The sequence below is a fragment of the Xiphophorus hellerii genome, chromosome 22, assembly GCF_003331165.1.
Source record: "Xiphophorus hellerii strain 12219 chromosome 22, Xiphophorus_hellerii-4.1, whole genome shotgun sequence".
Classification (NCBI taxonomy): domain Eukaryota; kingdom Metazoa; phylum Chordata; class Actinopteri; order Cyprinodontiformes; family Poeciliidae; genus Xiphophorus; species Xiphophorus hellerii.
Genome location: NC_045693.1, coordinates 2,992,733 through 3,015,109, shown reverse-complemented (window position 1 = coordinate 3,015,109; position 22,377 = coordinate 2,992,733). Strand labels below are relative to the sequence as shown.

At 40.2% G+C, this 22,377-nt stretch overlaps 1 protein-coding gene across 1 annotated transcript; it reads right to left on the bottom strand.

Moving 5' to 3' along the window:
- Positions 1-283: 283 nt before the first annotated feature.
- dact2 (dishevelled-binding antagonist of beta-catenin 2) lies at positions 284-6,532 on the bottom strand. The gene is made up of 4 exons (XM_032553834.1): positions 6,194-6,532; positions 3,976-4,108; positions 2,624-2,911; positions 284-2,477 (listed from the first exon to the last, which is right to left on the bottom strand). The coding sequence occupies exons 1-4, from the start codon at positions 6,431-6,433 to the stop codon at positions 634-636; spliced, it is 2,505 nt and encodes an 834-aa protein (XP_032409725.1). The 5' UTR covers positions 6,434-6,532; the 3' UTR covers positions 284-633.
- Positions 6,533-22,377: the final 15,845 nt, after the last annotated feature.

Sequence of the window (22,377 nt, the reverse complement as noted above, 5' to 3'; positions counted from 1 at the left end):
AGGAAGCCAGATAAGGCGGTGGGGCAGGGGGGCATGAGAGCTATCTATGCTAAACTGGTCGATCTCAGCGGGATGTTTGTGAAGATTAACAGGAGATTGCTTCCATTATGGCAGATAAATAGAAACCCAGAGGGGAAAGAGTTAACCAGACGAGATCATTTTAGTCGTGTTTATGAAGAAAACCTGCAGCATTAGCGCCAAGGCGACATCTTGATGTTATTCTTAGCTTTGTAAACATACAGAAAAACTTGGATGATAATTCTCAGAGAAAACCGGCCCAGCATTAATTAAATATCAGTTTATTCTTATGAGTCAAACATCAATAACTGCAATATGTAAGGAAAATTAAAGCAGAATAGAAAACAGTTACTTGCTAAAAGAAAATACAAAAGACAGAAAAGTGTTTGAACACTTGTAGCAACATAAGTCCTTTAGCAGGAAGTTTAATTGTGATTATAGCGTTATATATGCTTTCATACAATCTCCTTGTTTGTGTTTGATGAATGCAGTCCAGATTAAAGGTATTTTCCTAGAGACTTCATTAGATCTAGTTAAGCTATTTTTTAAAGCAGTTCCCACCACATGGAGGGGCTTTCCCAGGAGTCTTCATTCTTGCTGCAGGGCATCTTTTATCTAAACCAGGGTCATGACCTTCAGGGAGGCTGGCTGAAATCGGCGGATCTTCTTTTTCAGGGCTCGGGAAGCTTTGATGCGGCAGGCCGCAGGCTCGGGGCGCGATGGGAGCTGTCGGAGGGGCTGCCCGGCTGCAGTGGGCCCCAGCGCTGCCTCGGCCCACACCATCCCACCCTCCGCCGCCTCGTTTATCTCCACCTCCTCCTCATCCAGGGACTGGCTGCCGTCGGAGTCAGAGAAGAACTGGGAGCTCTGGCTGGACTCGCTGTCTCCGAAACGGTTGGTGGTGTTGTCGCTCATCTCACCCTCACTGCTTTCGGCGATGGTGGAGTGGAACAATGAGGCGCACTCAGCTGAGTACTCAGACTCACATCTGGGTGGGTAGAGGCTGGTCATGTGGAAGGGTGCTGGAGGATACCTGGCATTAAGACTTTGGAGGAACGAGTTGGAGGACATGGAGAAGTGGAAAGGGTGTGACGGTCCGATCCATTGACCTGGCTTAAGACTCCGGACCATCTGCATGCTCTCCTTTGACCTCTGGTGCTGAAGAAAGGGTGCCTGGTAAATGTCCACATCAGATTGCCATTTGGGGGTTGCCTGTCTCCTTCTTCGTTGCTCAACTGGATGCTCATACTCCATGGACTGTGGTCTACGGTTCTTGCTGAGCTTTGATGAAGTGGGGACTGGATGTGGTTTAGGGTGGCCCTTCTGGGTGATTCTGACTCCAGGACCGTAGAGACTGGACTCGGAGCCGGACCGCTGTCTGTGTTCGTGTGTTTGCCAGGCGCCACCTTTCTCACTGACTTTCCCCTTTCCTGATCTCCTCTGCTCCCCTCTGGCTCCAAAGCCGACCTCTTTGGTTCTTTCGCCGGATAAAAAGCTGTGTTGCTGTCTCAACGCTCGGGGCTTGTCTGAGCTTTTTCGTTTGAGTTTCACAGCCTTGGATTTGCGGTCCGCTTGTCTAACCTTGACCCTCTGTGAGGAGGCAGGGACAAACTTGGCATGGACAAATTCAGGAGAGCTTGTGTGATTGCTCTGGACCTCAAAACTTGGACTCTCTGTGCTTGACGTTTGAGCAACAAACGGTCTTTGCCAGTGACTCTTCCTCATCTCTGTCTCAACTGACTCACCGCAGTTTTTATCAGAATGATTCCTTGGCAAACCTGAGTTTTCTGTTTTGGGTTTGTCGGTCTTCTTTAGGCTTGAGTGTGAAACTTCATCAGAGCTGTACTCCTTCATGACAGCACGATAGGAATACCTGCATTGAATTTCTGGGCCTCTCAGTGACTCGTGGCTCTTCCTATCATTCAGCTCGTGGTTGGAGTATACATTACGGTTCCTGTTCTGCTCACTGTTCACTGGAAAATTTTGGTTTTTAGCTTGAGGAGGAGTTAAACTGGACTCATGTTTTTGAGACACTTCCAAAGACACATTTATATTTTCAGCTGGCTTCCTCTGATTGCTGTCTTGTATCTCCACTGTCTCTGCACTTGCATTAATTTGGCTTTTGCTCAAGGTGCGCTGGAGGAGCTTGTCAATGTAGCCCAGGGTTTTGTTTTTGTAGCCCATTTGGAGAGAGTCGTAGCCGTTCGATGAGGCTCCTTGCCCCTCTAGGAGAACCAATTTCCTGTCTTCACCCCCCTGGAAGAAGATTGGGCTCTGGAGAGCCACAGCATGCAGGGGACTGGGGTACGGGTAAACTTCAGTGCCACCACAGGATTCCAGATTGCGCTGGAATTTGGGATCCACAGGGGAGATCTTCTGTTTCGGACACACTGGGAGTTTTTTTGTATCTGCAGACCTGAAGCAGCCCAATCCTTGAGCCATGATTCTTTCAAGATCTCCTGATGCAAACAAAAACAATCATCAACTTTTGACTCCACTCATGGAAACTATGTTATTAGGCAGCAAAATATGTGTTGAGCTGCTGAGCAAAAACAAGCCATTACAACAGCAGAGGCTGTCTGAAATAAAATGAAGATGTTATTACCTGTTGACACTGGTCTCGGCCGTGTCTGATAATCTGTGCCTATGGCGCTCGCTCGGATTCTGCTGCTGCCAAGATGGAGGCCAGTGGTCCGTGGAGGGTTGGGCTGGCCAGGGCTCTCATCAACAGAGCGGCGGTGGAAAACATCAACCTGTGGTGGGGGGCTAACGTGGCAGCCGGTTGGGCTCAGGGGAATGAGGCTGGTCTGGGAGGATGACAGGCTCTCGCTGTAAACAGATGTGCAGGAGTTGGACCGCGAGCAAGAGCCGCCGTCGCTGAGCTCATAGAAACCTGGAGAGAGCAGGAATCAATCCAGGTCAGTTCATTTGCATAAGCATGGTCCGGGTAACTGCATCAACGTCACACCTTTCCTGTGGCTGAAAGACTTTTCAATGAGAAAGTGCCAGAGTCCAGTCGCAAAAGCACAAACAGTCATGTGTGGAAACTAAAGACACAACATCCATCACTGCTACAGCTGCCTAGCAACAAGCTGCATAGTGTAAAGCAGCAGACTGCAGGCTAGCTAACCAAGCTAATTAATCTGCTAATATAAACTCGTTATCCTCTCAGTGTTATGCTATAAAAGCATTCAATAAGCATTTTTATTTAATTCCAAACCAAACTACTACACTGGCTTTTATTCTATATTTTTGCTTGCGTCTGTGCATCAAAATCATATTAGCGCCAATAAATAGCATAGAGATTATATTGTTATAACTGTAATCATTTATATATTGTTCAAGCAGCAACTGGAATTTTTTTTGTGGATTAAATAAAATCAGTTAGATCATGTTACACATTTCTGCTTTAAATGTAAGAAAATAAGTAATTCTTTTAAAGCAACAAACATATTGTAAGATACTGATCATAAGAGGTGCCGTAGACTAAACACCCTTTCAAAATAAAGTAGGTTTCAAGTGATTATTGGACAGAATATTGTTTGTTCTGCTCACTGTACAAAAACAGAAGTAAGATAAGATGGTGTTAGCTGGCTAATGGTAATGCTAATGGCTAATGGTTGGGTTTAGCGGCTCAGGCAACTAGCCTGCAGTCTGCTGCTTTACAGCCGGCAGCTATTCAAGCAGTGTTGTCTTAATATAATTGGTGTACAGTACTGATATAGTTTAGTAAAGGAAAACTCTCTCAATCAGCTGACTGGATTAGCAATAGCAAAATTTCTCCATACAGCTGGAGAAAATTCTGGTAACACCATGACTTTCTATTTTAAACTTGTGAAAAAGTGATGACAAATCAGTTTTGAAACCGTATCCCTCACTGGGACCAGCCCGTCTGCCTGTATGTGAGATTGTCTGGTTGTATTCTGAAACATGAACCACACATGGCTGCCTACACACCTGAGCTGGGCCTGCTGTCACTCTCCAGCTGATCAGTGGAGGCCTTGCTCACATCCAGCTTCAACTCACTGATCTGCTGGTCCAGCTGCTGCAGGTGAGTCTTCAGGCCAACATCCTGCTTCCGTAGACGAGACTGAAAAACAATGACCAAACAAAAAATGCACAAAGCTGTCAGTTTAAAACAAGCCTCTAAAAAAAAGAGTGATGCAGCAAACAGACAGCAGGACTTTTAAAGGATTTTTTTTCTAAACAGAGAGAGTTTCAGTGTTGCAAGTTATGCAGAAAAACCTTAGAAGTACACAATATATCAAACCACAACAATCCTCACAATATCAATATGTGAGTCACAATATGGACTATTGGAATATTTGCTAAGGTCTGACATTTCAGGGGCCATGCACTCAGGCCCTCCATCCCTGGTAATACATTTATTAAAACAGGAAAAAGAAAGCTAAATGTGGCCTTTTTAAAATCAATATTGCTTTCGCCGTGTAAACAATGACTGAAACTGCATGTGTTCTTAATACAATACAAAGTATAAACATGAAAGTATACACGGTACCTTTTACTGTGAAGAAAAATATTTTTACTTTGATGAAAGAAGCTCTGGTATCCAGGCACCACAGTGGTAACTGGGCTGGATTTAATGGCACTCTGAAGAATTTTTACAATAAATTTCCAACCTTGGTTATTTTTTGTTCATTTTGTACCTGATCTATACGAGTAACAAATGGAGATCAGGACTTTTCATACTAACAACTTGGATATTGCAATATTTTATGACAGCCAAACATCCCAAATAAGCTTAACAACCAAAATAAACAAAAATACAATGTTTTTGAAAAAATTGGTGTTTAATTTTAGCATTTTGATTATTATTTACTTTCATAATATAAAAGTTAACAGCAATAGCCCGATATCCAATAGTTTGGTGTACAGTATATTTATGTAATAGTTTGTTTATGGATATAAACTAGCATTAGGTAAGAAGGTCATTTCTCTGACTTTTAAAGAATCAAACATTGAAGCAACAGGTTCACTAAAGGAAGTTAGAATACTGTGTTTGTGAAAACTGTAATGAGTGATGATACAAACCATCCAAAGTGCAAATAAGTTGTTTTTATTGTGACTATGTTGGATTTTAAGGGAACTTCTAGGGAACTTTCAGTTAATTTTCCAGCTTTAAACTCAAATAACCAACTTGTAACGACACCACCTCCTTCATCAATCAAGCAGCGCCAACTCCTGCTGTTGTAATAGGATTTCAAAATGTCAGCGCTGCTTCCAGGAAAACCTGGAACTGACTGAGGTGTTACTTGTTTTGAAAAGTTGGAGGACCACTGCTCTGATGTACCGCTGTGGAGAAACTAAAGCGCCTCAGCTGTGGCTGATGATTAACCCCAGCAGGACATGGGGGAGCCTGGAAGAAGCAGTGGTGGGTAACTCATTCCCCCCCACAGCGAAGGCCTGGCCATTGTGTAAACTACCAGCAGAGGAAAAGCTTGGGGGTTGGGATTAGGAACTGTAACTGCAGAGCTTAAAGCTCCATCTCTGGCTCACTTCCTGTAATTTACACTACTTGTTTATGTTTTTTTAATCTGCAGATTAGGTTGGATGAGTTGAATCTGCAGATGGGGGGAATTCAGTTTGCACAAATTCGAACCTTATGTTGCCTGTGCACGCAGTGACACATCCTTTGATGCATCTGCCCAGTTCTACCCTAGATGTCAAGCATAGCACATTAATCCCTGCACTTCCCCTCGATGATTTTACCAGCAGGCTGCGTGGAAAAAGCTTGTCATGGAAAACTAAACAGAGCCAGCTGTCTGCGGCGCTCAGGGGCCTCTGAGGGATGAGACTCTCCGCTCATTCACAGCAGAAAAAAAGGAAAAATCCGTTTGTTTTTATTCCCTGGCATTTAGTGGTTAATGATTGAGGCTTGCCCTCGCGCACTGAGCGCGCGTGCACGAAGCAACAATTAAAAAGTCCTCTGGGGGCCGCAATGAACCTTGATTTATGACATCCATCCTGCTTCCGACCCCCAGCTGAGAGCTTAACAGTCTTCCTGGTAATGATTGCAGGCTGAGTGCGCATGGGCATCAGCTGACAAATAAACTATCCTGCGATTTTTCTCCTTGTTTTTTTAGTGACCAGTAGATTATTTAAAACACAAAGCGCTTTATTTGACTGTTTTCCAGACAGAAGCTGAACTTCCTACCAGCTGTTGCTTCAGCGCGGTCAGGGTCGCCTCCAGCCGCTGCTCCTCAGCCTCCACCGGGTCAGCGTACAGCGCGCTGACCGGCTCCTCCCGGTCCAGCTGCAGGGCCCAGCTCACCATGTCTCCGTGCCGGTCCCGGAGCAGCCGCAGCTCCTGCAGCCCGGCCAGTGCAGCCTGCAGCCTCTCCCGCACCCTCCCGCGGTCCACCGTGCCCGCGGAGGAGCACTTCCTGCTCAGCATGCTCTCACACAAAGATCCGCTCTAAGCTGGATAACCGCAGCTCTCGCCTTGCTGCAGCCGATCTCCACCAGTTTAGGTTTTAAACTACCTGTTAGAATAAAAATTGAACGCAGAGGAGCGTGTAAGCTCCTCCCACAGAGCGAAGGCCCCGCCTCCTCCTCCTCCCTGGGTTTCCAGTGAACATCTGGTCCTAATTTTACCTACACTCATTCTGTCTGAGGTCACCTATGTAAATCAATCCGTCTAACTAGAAAATTCAGTTATCATGTTTCCCTTCATTTGTCTGCTTGTTAGTGCTCTACATGTGATGAAACTCTGTGTAGATCTATAAATTACTGAACATAAATAAGTTGAGCAATATTTTCTCACCTTCCCCAACCAAAACACAACAGGCTGGTTTTATCAGCAGATCTGAAGCAATCCTTTCCGCTTTTCCAAGCAGGAAAACAGGCTGCTTGGGTTTAATAAATGGATATAAATGATATTTCAACCTGCTTTTTTAAATTTCCTCTATAAAAAAATGCATGTATAATTCATAAGTAATAATGTGGAACATGTTTCAGATGTGCGGAGGAAACATTTCACACAGAAAAACCAAAGCGACGCGCTGCCGCTGTTCCACAGATAAACAGATAAATGCCTCCCTCTGGTGGCCGTAAGGAATACAACAGTTTGTTGTTTTTCAGTGTCTTTTAAAAGTGCATAACCACAAAACCACAACCACAAACTTTAATATACTCATTCCGAATTTATGCGTGTGCACAAAACAAAGTAACACATAATCGTAAAGTAAATGAGTATTTGTTTTTATCTGCACAGAAGTGAAAAGTCTGACTCTATTGTCCATCATTCTCTGCTAAAAAGCTCAAACTCCGTCAGACTTGCCAAAGATTCTCAGTTGGATTTAGGTCTGAACTTTGACTGAGCCACTCAAAAGCCTTGATGTAAATCAGCTCATAGTGCAGCAACTTAAGAATAATGTATTTTTTCCACCAGAATATGAGATTTTCTTCTTAAAATTGAAAGTACTGCAAACTATACAAAGTACTTGTCTCTTAATAACTGCCTTTAATTTTAATTTTATGTTAAATAGGACAACAATCATCCTTAAACATTAAACTTTGCTAAAATAGCAGGCTATTTTTAAAATGGGACCATTTTCCTCTTCTTCCTGCTCATCCATGCCCTTTAGAGGTTCTTTAAACTCCTTTCTGGTCTCTAAATGGTTTTTGTATTATTTTACTGCAGCACACTTTCTTTTTAAATATTTTTCTGTCTCTAGCAGCCTTTACTGAACAGTAGATGGACAGGAAATAGGGAGACAGACATGCAACAAACGACCTAAGACTGGGACTCAAACCCAGAACAACCTCATGGAGGACAGCAGCCTCTGCACATGGTGCATGACCTTTAACACACTTAAGAAAAAGTGCACAACGAAAATCCTGTAAATGTACCAAAAACATCCGGAGCATTTAAATTTTCAGATATTTTTAACTTACAAACCTTGTCTGAAGTTTTTAAGCTAAATACAATGTTCTTTATTCTATTTAGGATGTGTCCAAATGATGATATTTAGGTCAAATTTCTCTGTGCAGCAAAACGTTACAGATGTTTGCAGCCAAAAAAACGCTGTGACTCACAGGTGGGCGTGTTTCATGCCTCTATCTGCTTTTATCTGCAGAGAAAGAACCAAACTACCTGGAAAGATGAACACACTCCAGGAGCAGATAAGGTGATTCAGGTATGTAGAATTCAGGGATTATCTTCTTTTATGGGATTATGAGGATTACATGAAGAGCTGAATTTATTTCAGTGATGCAATGTGTGAAATGTTTCTGGAAGAAACAGATTCTGTGCTTCATACATGATGAAAATAACACAATCAGAGATACCAGTGAGTGACTGTAATCTACATGCCACCAAAAAATTATTGCAGGGTTGTTGGTGGAAAAATCTTTAATTAATAATTATTTTTTTTAACTTAACTGTAAGAGATTTTGTGGTGAAATTACAGTATCATAAAAACAAAATAAATTCTTCTACAGGATGCTGTCAGGATTAGATTTTTCTGTGTGTATTTAGGTTTCTGTGTTGAGTTGTGTCTCCTGTTGTCCAGTCTACACCTTCATCATCCCCAGCTGTCCCTCGTTTCCCCTGATTACCTTCCTTGTGTTCTTAATCCCACCTGTGTTCCCTGCTCCTTGTCCGATCCTTGTGTGTCTATGTAGTTGTCTGTTGTCATTTCTCAAGTCGTATTATCAGTGCTACCAGTATGTTTGAGTTCTTAGCCTCATCATTCACCTGAGAATTTCAATTAATATTCATAACATAATCATAACATCTATCTGTCAAACAACTGACACGGGTGGTGAGAACAGCACAAGGCATTGTGGGATGCCCCCTCCCAGACCTGGACTCCATTTACACAGACCGGGTCAAGAAGAGAGCTGGATCCATAGCGATGGATTCCAGCCACCCGGGCCACAGACTGTTTGTGCCGCTGCCATCAGGCAAGCGGTACAGGAATATACGGACTACAACAAACAGACTGAGAAACAGTTTCTTCCCCACAGCCGTCAGAGCCATTACTCCCTGCCGCCCCCCCCTCCCACACATATCATAACCTCGCAGTCATACATATATATCCCCCACCCCCACACAGCCACACTGTTCTGCACTTTGCACTGTCACATTATCTGTACTTTGCCATAATTGGACCTGCTGCTACTTCTTTGGATGGTTGAGTGCCTTTAGTTAATTTAGTTGTATATATTGTTATTATTATTATTGTGTGTTTGCTTATTTATACTGTATATATTTGACCTTTTGCACGGGAGCTGCAATGGAAATTTCGTTGAATTCTGTTCAATGACAATAAATGCTCTCTATTCTATCTATTCTATCTATTCTATTCTATTCTATTTATGACAGATTTCAATCTAAAGTAATGCAATTTACAGTAAACATTTATAAGAGAATAAAAACAAGTCACATCTGTAAGAAAAAAATATTTAAGACACTGCTTGGTCCTTCCTTCTTGATGACTTTGACCAAAATTGCTAACTAATGATTTTAAAAGTAGTCATAAATGCAGGCCATAGCTGGTTTTTTATGGAAGTATTACAACTTTATGGAAGTATTACAGCAGAATGACAGTAAAAATACCAGCCATATATTTTTTTAGTTTAGTTTTTCTTTGTTTTATCATAATTTTCCACAAAGATCAAGATCCCGTAGAAGAAAATGTACCCATAATTTCTAAAAATATAAGTAAGACTTTAGTTTTTCTAAAATATTTTTTTTTACTGTATCAAAAAGTACAAGTTATAATTTTTAGAAAGGTCCAAACAATTTTCTGTAACTCTGAGACCAAAAATGACTTTGTGTTGTAAGCGTTGCAGACACTAGAGGGCAGTATCACTCTGTTTCTGAGTCCTCTGAGATTTCTCCCCAACATTTGATAAATATGGTGATGGCAAATTTGTACAGTAAACGCAGGATACAAGAACCCAGTCCTTCACATTTCAAGATAAAGATCTAAATCATTTGTTTGCCCATTCCTGACTGCGCCCACACTTCGCTGAGGCCTTTCATCATGAGGCTCAGGTTATGCTTAGCACACACTAGCATTGTGAAAGTTGCACTACTCAATGCGGTGGTGCATTGTGATGCCTGGATGTCCCTCTGCCCCCATCCTCTTCAAAGAGCTTCCCTCAGAGTGACATCAGCTGAGGCGGCGCTCCCAAACGTGTCCTCCCGTCACAATCAAGAGTTTGCTAAAAAACAATCTAAACATCTCGTTCTGGTGCGTGGGTTTCTCTTTATGCAGCGTCTTCTTTGTGTTCTCTTTTTCCATCCACTTAAATCAGACAGTTTGTGATAACCAAACAAAAGATACGAAGGACGGATCCGTTTCACTGCGTCCAGCGGTGGAAGGAGTGGTTGTATGATCTCAGGTAGACAGAAGCAGAACAATGGTGAGATGCTGCCACAAACAGGATGCAAGGGGCCGCACGTCAGAGGGGTAAACACCAGCTGCTGTCATATGTGGGATTGTGTAAGTGTCTGAGAGGAGGAGCGGGGCAGCCGACCCATTGTTAGCTCAGCGGCGATGGAAAAACACACAACACAAGAAACGGGATTCATGTGTTGGCATTTAGGGATTCTGACTTCAAAGGAAAATCTGATATCATATAAAAATAAAACCCATGCTGTTTGGTTGAAAAGAAGTCAAATTCCAGTGAAGAATGTCGCAGGTTCTGAGTTATTTCAGAACCACTTTGTCTCTGTGTTTTGTGTTTTTTGAGGATTTCCATTCAGGCTAAAGGCATTCCTTGTTTTATCTGCAGCTTCTGACAGACAAAAACTGCAATCATTCAAAAAGTGGAAGTATTTGAACGATCTTATTTATGTCCCAAATTCTTCATATCTAACTCAGAAGTCGTGCATAGACTGCTTGGGAACTCATTCCTCCTAAAGGCCTGAAAGAGTGAGGCAAAGTGACATTTGTTTTCCCGTTTCTTTGGTTCATTTGCAACTAAACGACTGTCAAAGCTGCATCCAAGAAACACAACCCTTTACTGCTCTTCTGACTTTGACTGATGTCTTGCTCATACATAACAGTTCCCAGGATTTTCAAGGTAGGAAAAATGTGTTACGATTTGTAACAGACTTTTATCTGCTGCTGCTGCCAAACAATTAGAGTGAAATATCCACCAGTGGGTCGTTCAATCAATCATATTTTGTCAGCTTTAAACTCACTGTAGGTGGACGAGCTTCAGGATTTGTCTCCTGATTAAATCCCAAGTTTGAATTCATTTTTTGATTTAGTGGTTCATAATAAATATATTTAAGTAGTTTTAATTGTTTTTGAATAGGTAGCTTATTTCCTTATATTGTGTTTAATGTTGGGCCATCATTATCATAATGATAATGTATCATAACCTGCATCATCAGTGGGTGTGCAGAGAAACATATTGTTTCTCTTGCTACTCTCCATTATTGTTTTACTTGTATTTTTGGGACTCACTTAAAATTCTTAATCAGGTTAATTTGAGAGTTGTAATTAATCAAATCTGGTATAAGCATCAACAAAATAAGCAACATTTTCAATTCCAAAAACCCTTTCTGCTGCTACATTATTGAATACATAGACATGAGCTCAACAACAAAGGTGCTTATTCTTTTTAAACTTTGGAGCAAAGTCTTACTCTAGCCATTCAGCTTTCCAGAGTTGGAGCTACTTTAGAAATGTGGACTGTGGAAGCGTCTGTGCTGCTGCCACATATTTAGCATTGACTTGAATGCTAAACCTTTTTATATACTTGAATATATTCACTGATAGACTAACTGCTTTTAGCACAACTTGAACCCAACAATAGTGTTTTACAGCATCCAGTCAGATCTGTTTTAAAGTAGAAATTACCTCCCAGTGGACCAAGAGAAGCGACTTTGTCGTCCATTGTTGTTGGCCAATGTCGCTTGTGCGTCATATTTATGGACGTACCAGAAACACGTGAATGCAAATGTTCAGATTCGGGACTTATTCATGATTCCAACTCCTGACTCACCACCAGGGGGCGTGTGTCTGAGTGAGGGGTTTTATAACTGAACTAGGGCTAAGTGACGTAGACCTCAACCTAGCTGTACGGTTGAAAGCAATAGGAACATTCAACAGCAGTAGCCACACTGACCAAAAGAGGGCAGCACTGAGACGGTTTTAGGTCAAACATTGCAGACTTAGACAAATTTAGACAAAAACGTCACAATTTTCACAGAAGCATAAAGACAGCACAGTTTATGACAGATTTAGACAATTTATCTGCAAAAAAAGTTAATTTGGGTTTTGTGTGTGGATTTGTGCTCCTGAACTGAGTTGAAATGTCCAATTTGTAGCTGTGTTGTATTATTATGCCCTTCATAACAAATCAAAAATGCAAAAGCATTTGGAAATCCAGCCTTTAAAACAGGAGCTAAAACAAAGCAGATCCAAAAGCCAATTTAATGCTTTTCAAAAATGTACAGCATTTAAATTAACGTTATGATTTAACTTATAGTAGCATATATCAAATGTTTGAAATGTTAATAAGAGAACAAGGAGGCAGATATGACTTTAGTTAAGTACTTCTCCAGATTGATTCACTGCGTCCTGCAGCTGTTTTATGGTTTATGCTGGAGCAGCAGACCCGTCATATCTCTCTCTGCCATCTTGTCCGTGGGTTTTTGAACCACCTTGTCAAACTTTGCGGGGTTTTTTTTGCTCAGCGCTTGTGTACAAGAGAGGGGCCTTTATGCTGTCTTCTCGCAAAATTATCTCCTCATCAAATTTTATTTGAGCTGAGGAAATTTTGTTTATCCAACGAGTGCGGGGAGACTCGCTCGCATGGCACACTCCAGCAAATCATAAAGACATCAGTCTGAATTAACTGATTTAGTATTGGCCTTTCCAATGAACACTGTGTGCTCCTTCAGTCAGGTTCCAGTAGATGCTCTGTACTTGTGTGACAAGCCAGGAGAAGTTTTTTTTTTTTTTTCAAATTAAAGCACTACAAAATGTCAAGGAACCCGCTGTACCATGCACAATCACCAGGAGGTGAAGTTTTTATCATCTTTATGTGTTTACACCTGCTTCACCCATCAGTTTTTACAGCCATTTGACGTTACTCTGGTGTGCAGGATAAATGTTTCCCTAGCTTTGGAAAAAGTAACCAGAAGCAGCCAAGAGAGGGTACTGCCACTCTGAGCAAAGATATAAATGTGTCACAGTCAGTATGGGGTAAACTTATGGGAGTCTCCAGTGGCTTGTAACATTTCATTGGTGGGGCGGTGAATATCTGAGCAGTTCAGGTCCTGGCTGATCTCGCTGTTTGTGGAGCTCCAGAGAGCCATGTTTTCAGTCTGGAGAGTTGGAAATAAACTGGGTTTGAGTTTAAGATTGACCACACAATATCACAGCCTCTTATGTTTCCCCCGGCGGTTACATCTGCAGCAGCCGGGGCAGCGCTGACGGTAGCACCTCATTCTTCCAGCTCAGAAACAGACCCAACTTTTGAAAATGAGAAGAGCAGACCACAATGTTTCTTCTTCTGGTGTTTTGTAAAATCAAGGTTATGAAACAGCATCCTGGCAGACAGGACTGTTATTAGACATGTGAGTAATAAGTCTGGTAATAAATATAACTCCTGGTGGACAGCTGTGCTGATTTTGAACTTGATAACTCACCGAAACATCACAGACTGGAAAGTTCACACTGGACCTCATGCATGTTGGATCCTCTGCAACCTTCCACCAGACGAGACCTTGATCATCTGAAAGTGGGGCTTTTAAACAGTGAGCAAGAGTCCAGTCCTGTTTCTCTTTATCCCACTGAAGACTCTTCTGACTGTTTCTCTGGTTCAGAAGGACCTTAACCCTCCTGCTATGTTCGTTTCTAGGGTACAGCAAAAATGTTTGTGGGTCAATTTGACCCAGGGAGTGTTTAATCATGCAATAGTGTCAGAAACCAAAAAATTCCTCCAAAACATTTTTGTATCTGATTATTAACTCCAATACTAACCATTTCAATCAATATTTGTGCAATGATGTTTTTTTATTTCTCAGAAATTAAGGATCAATAACGACAACCTACTCATTTACTCATTTGGACATAAAAAGTGGAATTTACATTTTTAATGTCCACTGAAAAAAACCTAGACACAAAAACAATAATTTCCTTGAAATTGATCTTTGGTAATTTTTTTATATTACACTTTATTTTTTTTTAATGGGTGATCTTTATAATTGAATTTGAGACACACATACTGTTCAGGGTCAAATTGACCCGCTGATTATAATCAAGATAAATGAATCATGCAGAGATTATTTATGTTTTCCTCCATTTCTGCTGAGTGTCACTCAGTGTGGGTGAAGTTTGTCCACAGGAACAGAAAAGATTCCTCTCAAAAGTTGTGTGAACACTTTCTGCTTTCTCGCAGTTTCTTAGTGAAGTAAAGAGAATAGTGAGAAAGTGGGCTTGTGTGTATGTCGGCGTGTGTTTGTGTGTGTGGTGAAATATGGTTCATAGCTGCAAAGAAACATATAGAATTGGAAATTTTAAAATCTTTTTTTGCACTTTAACTTGACTGCTGGGTCAAATTGACCCGACCAGTTTCTATGTAAAAAGTAGACCCAGGGGTTGGTACAAATGTGTAAAATGAATAAAGTTTTCAATTTATATGTAGAGTGCACCTATTAAGACAAATAGAAAAAGTTTAAAAAATTACTTCCAACTATTTAAAAAAAAATTTTAAACTTTAAAATGGGTCAATTTGACCCGGAACATAACAGGAGGGTTAACTCAATACTAAAGTGTTTTCACACCTGATTGTTAGGTAGGCTTGGTTCAATTGGGGACCAAAATTGCATAATTTGTTACATTTTCAGCTGCTGTGGTTCTCTTTCTCACTGCACTGTGTCAAACATATCAAACCCTTTGAGCAACCCGTTCCCCTCCTCGCCTGTGGTGAGAACCACTGAAGGAAAAGACACAAAAACCTCCAAAGAAAACACTGAGTACAATTTCCTTCTACGTGAAATGTACACAAAAATAGAGAGGCAACATATTTTTAGCAGTTGTAGGATTTCTCTTTTATCTTTGGTAAAAATGTAAAAAAAAAAAAAAAAAACACGAGTCATTTCTCCTGCTTTTGCTAGACTCTTGCACTTGTTTTGATTAAATTTATCCAGAATGCTGTGCATGGTGGTCTACTTCCAGCTTTTACAGCGGTCTCTGGTCCATCTGGCGTTCAGCTCAATCGAGACCAAGATTTGGAGGTCAAAAGAGTAAAAAAGTATTTAGTAAAAAAGGTACTTAAGTACTGAGTAACTGATCAAAACTATCATTTAATATTTAAAAATGACACAATCAGATGGACCAAAATATAAAGTTATGTGGAAATTAAAGACCAAGATGACAATAATTAATATAAAATATCAAAATTATGATTTCTTTTTCAATATAAAACTTATGAAACTAAGAAAAACTGCAGATGTGTGTCTGGTGAATTAGATTCGGTGAAGTCACTCACAGTAGGTCGAGGACCCAGAAATTATACTGAAGAGTAGCAATACTTCATAATAAAATTACTGAAAGTAAAAAATATAGTGCAGTAAAAATAATCTTGTAATTAAGTTTCATCCAAAAAGTTGTTTAAGTAATTGTAACTGAGTAAATGTAATCAGTTACTGCCCAACTCTGCTTTGTTTCGGAACAATGTACACAAATCATCATTAATATCTTCTAGGAGTATTTTGTCCAAATTCTATCCCAATTCAAAGGAAAAACCACCAAACACCCATATATCAGGAGTTTGATGATACATGAAACTTACTTAAAAAGTATCGGTATCAGCAATACAGGCCCGGTATTTACTTGGTATCGGATTGACACCAGAATTTGCGTTATCGCTCACCGTTAGTGTCTGGATCAACCTGTGCAGAGAAAAGGCCTGAGAAGTCCTGCTGTGACACAGAGCTTCAACACAATGACATCTGTTCAGTCTGGATTCTCTCTGCACTGTTTATGTACGTTTATCAAGATGTTGGCAGTGACATAAAAAAAAAGAGTTTAACTGCAGCAACAAGGACCCTTCTCTTCGTTGGAAGAGTTTCCTATGCTTTTTTTGGCAGGGCAAGTTTCTTCATGCACACAGGAACACCAGCAGGCAACGAGCCAGAGAAGATCCAAACACCCCTCATGGCTGATCAGCATCTGACTCTGGAATCACATTTTCTTCCTGTCTAAATGGGGTTTTCTTTGGAGTACAACAATAAACTATTTATATGAAGGACTGATGCAACTTACGCCTGTGTCAGTGCCCTGCAACCTCCCCGCTAGGCCTGTCACAAACATTACTGCACAATAAATTCTCCCACAAGTTGTTGTGATGAATGATAATATTGTTGTTTCGAGATCATTTTCAAGTAATATAATGTTAATTAAGTATTTTCAAAGATCAAAGAGCTTCAGATTCTGATGTACATTTAACACTGGAACTGGAAATCATTTTAAATATCCAAAATAAATAAACAAAACAACAAATAAAATGGACACTGAAGTCTCTGGAAACACATTGGTTCTGAATAAAAAGGCTAGTTGAAGACAAACCCACCAGATTGAAGACTTTTGTCATCCAGGTTTTGGGGATTGTAGAGGTATAAATATGTATCTGTTTGAAAAGCAGCATTCAGCTTCTATGGAACACAAATCTGGAACAAACATCTGGAAAACAGCTGAGACACTGAGTGCCTTTAGATCTAAACTAGAATCCGAGCCGTTTAGAGTTTATTCTGAATCATAATCAATGAAAAATTGATCAACATTAATCATCATGTGTAACAATGACAAATGTAATGCTTCAGTTGTTGACTGTTTTATGACTTTATTTTTTATATTTATGATGTAAAGCGCTTTTGAAATGTGCTACACAAATAAACTTGATTAATTGATTGATTGATTGATTGATTGATTGATTGATTGATTGATATGTAAGTATGTGTGTGCAAATATGTAGGGATGTGAATGTATGTAAAAAAATGTGTGAATATATGTGTTCATATGGTTATATATAATTATTCTTATACTCCTTTTTGTTTATGCCAGCTATTTTTCCTTGGTAATGGTGTTTTATAGTTATTGTGCTTCCTTCACTTTTTATTTGCTATTGTGATAATAATGTATGTTATTAAGCAACAAGTAGGAATCTAGGTATTATTTGTATATTCATAATAAATAAAATAAATAATAGAAACAATTGTTGGTATCACTTTAATTTATCATGTGATTAATTGATTTATTGCTTATTGTGACAGGCTTCCTCCCAGCCTGGACCCGGACCCGGACCCGGCCAGTCCAGACAGAAGCAGCTGACCTTCAGGTGACTTTCTGCTCCTCTGGACCAGCCGAACCAGCAGAGTGGATGGAAATGTGAGTAAATTACAGCTGACTGGCTGAAGAACCGACGCTCATCAAGGTCAATCAAGCTAATACATCACAGCATATTAATTGGGGAGATCAAATATGGACCCTCAGAATGACCCCTGAACACTTGCTCGTGAACGTCTTTGGCCCCCTGCGGTGCGTTAATCCCTCTGAAGCCCTCAATGGGAGTTCAGCCGGCCCGGTGGAGACGAGCCAGACGGTGATGGGCCTGACAGCACCAACACAGCTGCCCCGCCGGCTCCTGGGTCAACGCTCAGGCGCTCTCTTGGCACGCTCTTTCACACATTTCTTGACCCCTCAGAGGGTGAAAATCCTCTACTTGGCCCCACGGCCGAGTTCTTCAGAAACCCAGCTCTGAAGGTGAACATGACGTACCGGTCAGTGATCCGAAGGCAGCGGCTGGTGCATGTGAATCTGCTTCATTAAAGGCAGGACCACACAAGACTGTTTTGCTGTATTTCCATAAACATTTGAAATAAAAGGAAACATCAATCAAAAGTTGGAGATTAAAGTCTGATTTTACACAAACAAAGGCTCAGAGCTGCTTAACCAGAATCGTCACAGAGAGAAAAAAGACCCTTTTGTTTTTCAGATGTGGAGTTAGGAGCTGACATTTGTTGGACTCCTTCGGATGGTTCACATTCCAACAGAATACAACGACAAACTTCAGTGAAATTCATTCGGTTTTTATGTGATCGACCAACACAAAGCAGAGGAAGGACAGTTACACTTAGTTGTATTCTGATTTCTTTATACAAATAAATATGCAATTTCTTGGTGTCTTGCTCATGAGTGATCAAGACATCATAAGTCCGACTCTCACCTACGAAATGTTGATCACCACTAAAAGAACAAAATCCTGGATACAAGAGGATGAACTGAGCTGAACGTGAAGAGTTTCTTCATTCAGCCTTGTTAATACATGGAGCGTCTCCACATTGAAAGGAATCAGATGAGATCTCTTCTGAGATTCAGGCCATAAAGTTTATTCAAAAAACACATTTTTGAAACTGAATAAAACAAGCAAAAACTTGCAACTAGAAAAAGTTAAAACTTTTCAGATTCAAGTTTTTTCAGTTTCAAATTTCTGAACCTATGGAAGAGGATTAGGGCCACTGAAAAAAGAAATAATTCTGACTTTAGTGTCAGCTCTGATGTTTTTCTCAGAATTCTGACTTTTTCTCTCTTCAGTACTTAAATGGACATGTGCCCATAAAAATATTCACATGTGCTTTTGATTGCTGATTTTATAAATACCAAATAAGTTCATTTCCAGTTTTCATTGTTCCTGAACGCAAAAGTTTAAAACTGAGAAAAGAAAAAAGAATCTGAAAAGTATCTCTGAACTTTTTTCAGCTTAAAAAATAAAATATTTATATATATTAATACATAATGGATTAATACACAATGTCTGGAACTGCAGATTTACTAAATCATGACCATACATATTGAACAGGAAGCAGCCAAGAGACTCATGGAAACTCATGAGAAGCTTCAGAGGTCTCCAGAGTTTGCAAACAGGAAAACTGTTATATATAAATCTGGTCATAAAAAATGAACACCACACTTTTGTTTTATTTGGATATCCATGTATCATTTTCCTACTACTTACATAAAAATCCAATAAAATTCTTTGAGAGCTGTGACATGACAAATAAAAATCTCCTTGGGTGTGAATATTATTTCAAAACCTGTTTCTGATCCTTTTAAAGCATGAAGATTGCAGCAATCAGAGCTTGGAAACAGTTTGTGTGGATTTGTCCCTCCGTTTTCTCCCACCTCCAGCCATGAAAACCGAAGGGATCAGAAAGATAATGTTCAGCAAATGTTTGCAAATTCCTTCCCATTACTCCTCACATATCTAAAGAATGAGAGCGCCAAACTGCTCCTAATAGGAATATCCTCCTTTGACCAGGACTTGACACTTTCTGAAGAGGAGGTCAAAGGTTAAGCTGTGGAGCACATGGAGCCGTTTAAGAAATGTCCAATGGTTTTATCTGCTTTCTGTTCTGATGCTAAGAAAGAGATGCTAAATATGTCTTTCAGAGCTTTGTGGCCCACAGCTACAAAGCGTTTATGTAAATCCGACTCGTATCGCATTTCAGGGCTAGAAATCAGTTCCTCAACCCAAATTCAGATTTGGATGTCAGCTGGATTTTGAAGGAGTGGCTGATAGAGCGGACATGTTTCTGGACACTGGAGCCAGGAGCTGAAATATGTGGTTAAAAAAGGAAAATTTGGGTTGAAATAGAAAACCTCATCCCTGACATTTTCATGTGCAGAGAAAGCCGTAAGGGAAGAGGTGCAGGCCCAAACCTCCATAATGTCAGCCGCTCCTGCAGGCCAGGTCTGACGCAGGACGCAGACACTGAGCAGGTCTGTGCTGCGAGCCAACCACAGGAACGCTGTCACATCTTCCAGCTTCACGGAAACCCCTCGATGATCTTTACACACACTAACGATAGCCACACGCTAACGCGACAGAATTAGAAACTTTTACCTGTTTTTAAATGTTCTTCAAACTACAAGAAACAAGGAGAAAATCAGAAATATGACTCAAATGTATTCAGAAAAATGAAATCAACCTTCGCTCCAGTTACAGCTCAGAGTCTTTTGGTGGATGTCTCCACCAGCTTCGCACATCTGGAGACTGAAATAGTTTCTCACCTCAAGTTCAGTGAGGCTGGACAGAGAGCATCTGTTTGTTATGATTCAAAGACTTTTCACCAACTAAAATCTAAGACTTTTTAAGACCTTTTTAAAACTCTTATTTTAGTGAAGACATTAATTACAGTTCCTTTTAATCTGTTTCCCCGTTAGTCATCATAGCTGCGTCTGTGACTCCTTTTCTTTTTCTCTTCCTTAGTTTTATTTCCGTTCTTGGTAACAACTTTGTTGCAATAAAATTCTTAAGTAAGACTGGTGTTTAAAATCCACTATATCTCCAACTTTACAGTCGGTGGAATCAGTTTTGTGCTTCTCACACTGTTTGACGTAGGATTGTTAGGTTACCAACAGAAATGATTCAATCGCAAAGTCGAATGTCAAACATACAACCAGCAAGAAATGTGCACTTATGCATGGTAGATCCAAAAATGTGCTTGCTGGCTTGCTAGCTAGGGTATATTAGCAGCTAGTTGGCGGTAGCTGCAACCACATCAAGTCACAGAATGAATTGATATCTGCACATGACTCAAACTTTTGCGTGAAAGAAAAGTCTTGTGAAATATAAGAACTGTACTTAGAATTTAGAGCCTTAATTTTAGATAAATAAATGTAAGACTTTTTAAGGATGTGAGGACAATCTGGTCTTTGGAGTTAGATTTTCATCTGTGTTTATGTTCCTTGTGCAGGAACATAAACAGATTTCTCTGCCCTCATTATTGTTAAAAGGTTCATTCCTTTAGCTTTAGTTTCTTATGTCTTTTGTTCTGTTCTCTGGGCGTTTTAGTTCATCCTCTGAGCATCCGTCTGTGCTGATATATTTAGTTTTTTGCTTTGTAGTTCAGATTCTTATGAAAGTAAATGTGGACTTCCTGAGTGCTCATTCTATTAACAAAAATGTTAAATGTTTGTGTGCATTTTGATATTGTTTTATGACAAATAACCACTCCGATAAGAAGCTAAGCGATTCATTCACTGAAAACGTTTTCAACCTGAATAAAAGCAAGCTGGAGTGAAGTAAAGGAGAACCTTAAAAATCAGTCTTTATGGTGGCAGCCCTCACAATGAAGCAATGAAAAAAAGAACTGTTTTGTTGTGATAGAATCTGTTTCAGATTTTCGTCAACAAGCGGAAATCCTGTGAGGTCCACGTCATGACAGATGCCCGTGCAAGTTAAAACCACCATGTACTGATTAGTTGCTATCAGTCCTGCGTTGTGACGGACGATGTGCGGTGTATCAACCCGGGTATTTGAGCTATGTAAACTCCTTGCTGTGGGTGCAACATGTCCTTACCTCCGGATCTGCACAAGGAAACAGTGACAAAGAGGGAAGAGATTATCGTCCTGGTCCGGGTTCGGATGAGTCACTGATAGAGCCGTGTCTGCGATAAGCGCCGAGGGAATCACCGGGGTGCCAGGGCTTTTCTGTGGATGTTCATCTCATTACCCAGCAAGAGAAACAATTGGGAAATATGGTCTATCATATGTTTATACACCCCTCTAAAATATAAAGTCCTTATCAGACTTTTACAGACATAATGTGATGTGAATGCCATATAATTCATCTGAATAATAAACCAAAAATTATTCATAACCCTAAATAGACTTAGGTTTATTTTAGTTTAGTTTTTTAAATTTCACCAACATATTTACTCCCAGTGGAACTAATATTAAGGCATTAGTAGCCCAGTTTAATTTTTTGCAAATAATCTGTGGAAACAGCTGAAAATGAGGGTGATGGAAAGGAGGCTTTCCAACTGCAACACCTGCAGCTCATTAACAAAATATATATATCAAAAAAAAAACAATAGAAACATATTGATAAGCAGACAAGTTAATTCTTGCTTTCATAACCTATTGAGTATGATCCTATTTAACTGATCTTGGGTAAAAAAATACTGCCTGTTGTGTATTTTTCAAAGGGTAAGCATCCTTTCAACAGAGAGGATGCACTTTAGCCTGTTTGCCATATTTTGAGGTGTTTTTTTTCTAGTTTGTCTATCAAGTTTTTCTGTTCATGGTAATTTGTGGGATCTTGTTTAATCTTGCCAAACACTTTGTGGAGTGAAAGGTGCGACACAAACAAAGTTTGATTAATTTATTAGTTACAGCACCCATATAGTGTCCAGCTCTGCCGTCAGTGCTGTGAAATTTGGGCGTTGCTCATGGGAATAGAGATTTGCGTTGCCAGAAGAATGAATGGACTCTCAGTGGGTTGAGCAAAGAGTTAACTTCAAAATCTAATGAAAAAATATTAATGACATGCAAAGATAAATATCAGAACTGGAAGCAGCATGG

What these genes read in the sequence shown, in the direction of transcription:
- dact2 (XM_032553834.1), bottom strand. Translation starts at nt 6,433, where the DNA reads ATGCTGAGCAGGAAGTGCTCCTCCGCGGGCACGGTGGACCGCGGGAGG. An exon ending in TGACAGCAGGCCCAGCTCAG is followed by an intron (nt 2,912 to 3,975) that starts GTGTGTAGGCAG and finishes TGCTCTCTCCAG; the next exon opens with GTTTCTATGAGCTCAGCGAC. An exon ending in GCCGAGACCAGTGTCAACAG is followed by an intron (nt 2,478 to 2,623) that starts GTAATAACATCT and finishes TGTTTGCATCAG; the next exon opens with GAGATCTTGAAAGAATCATG.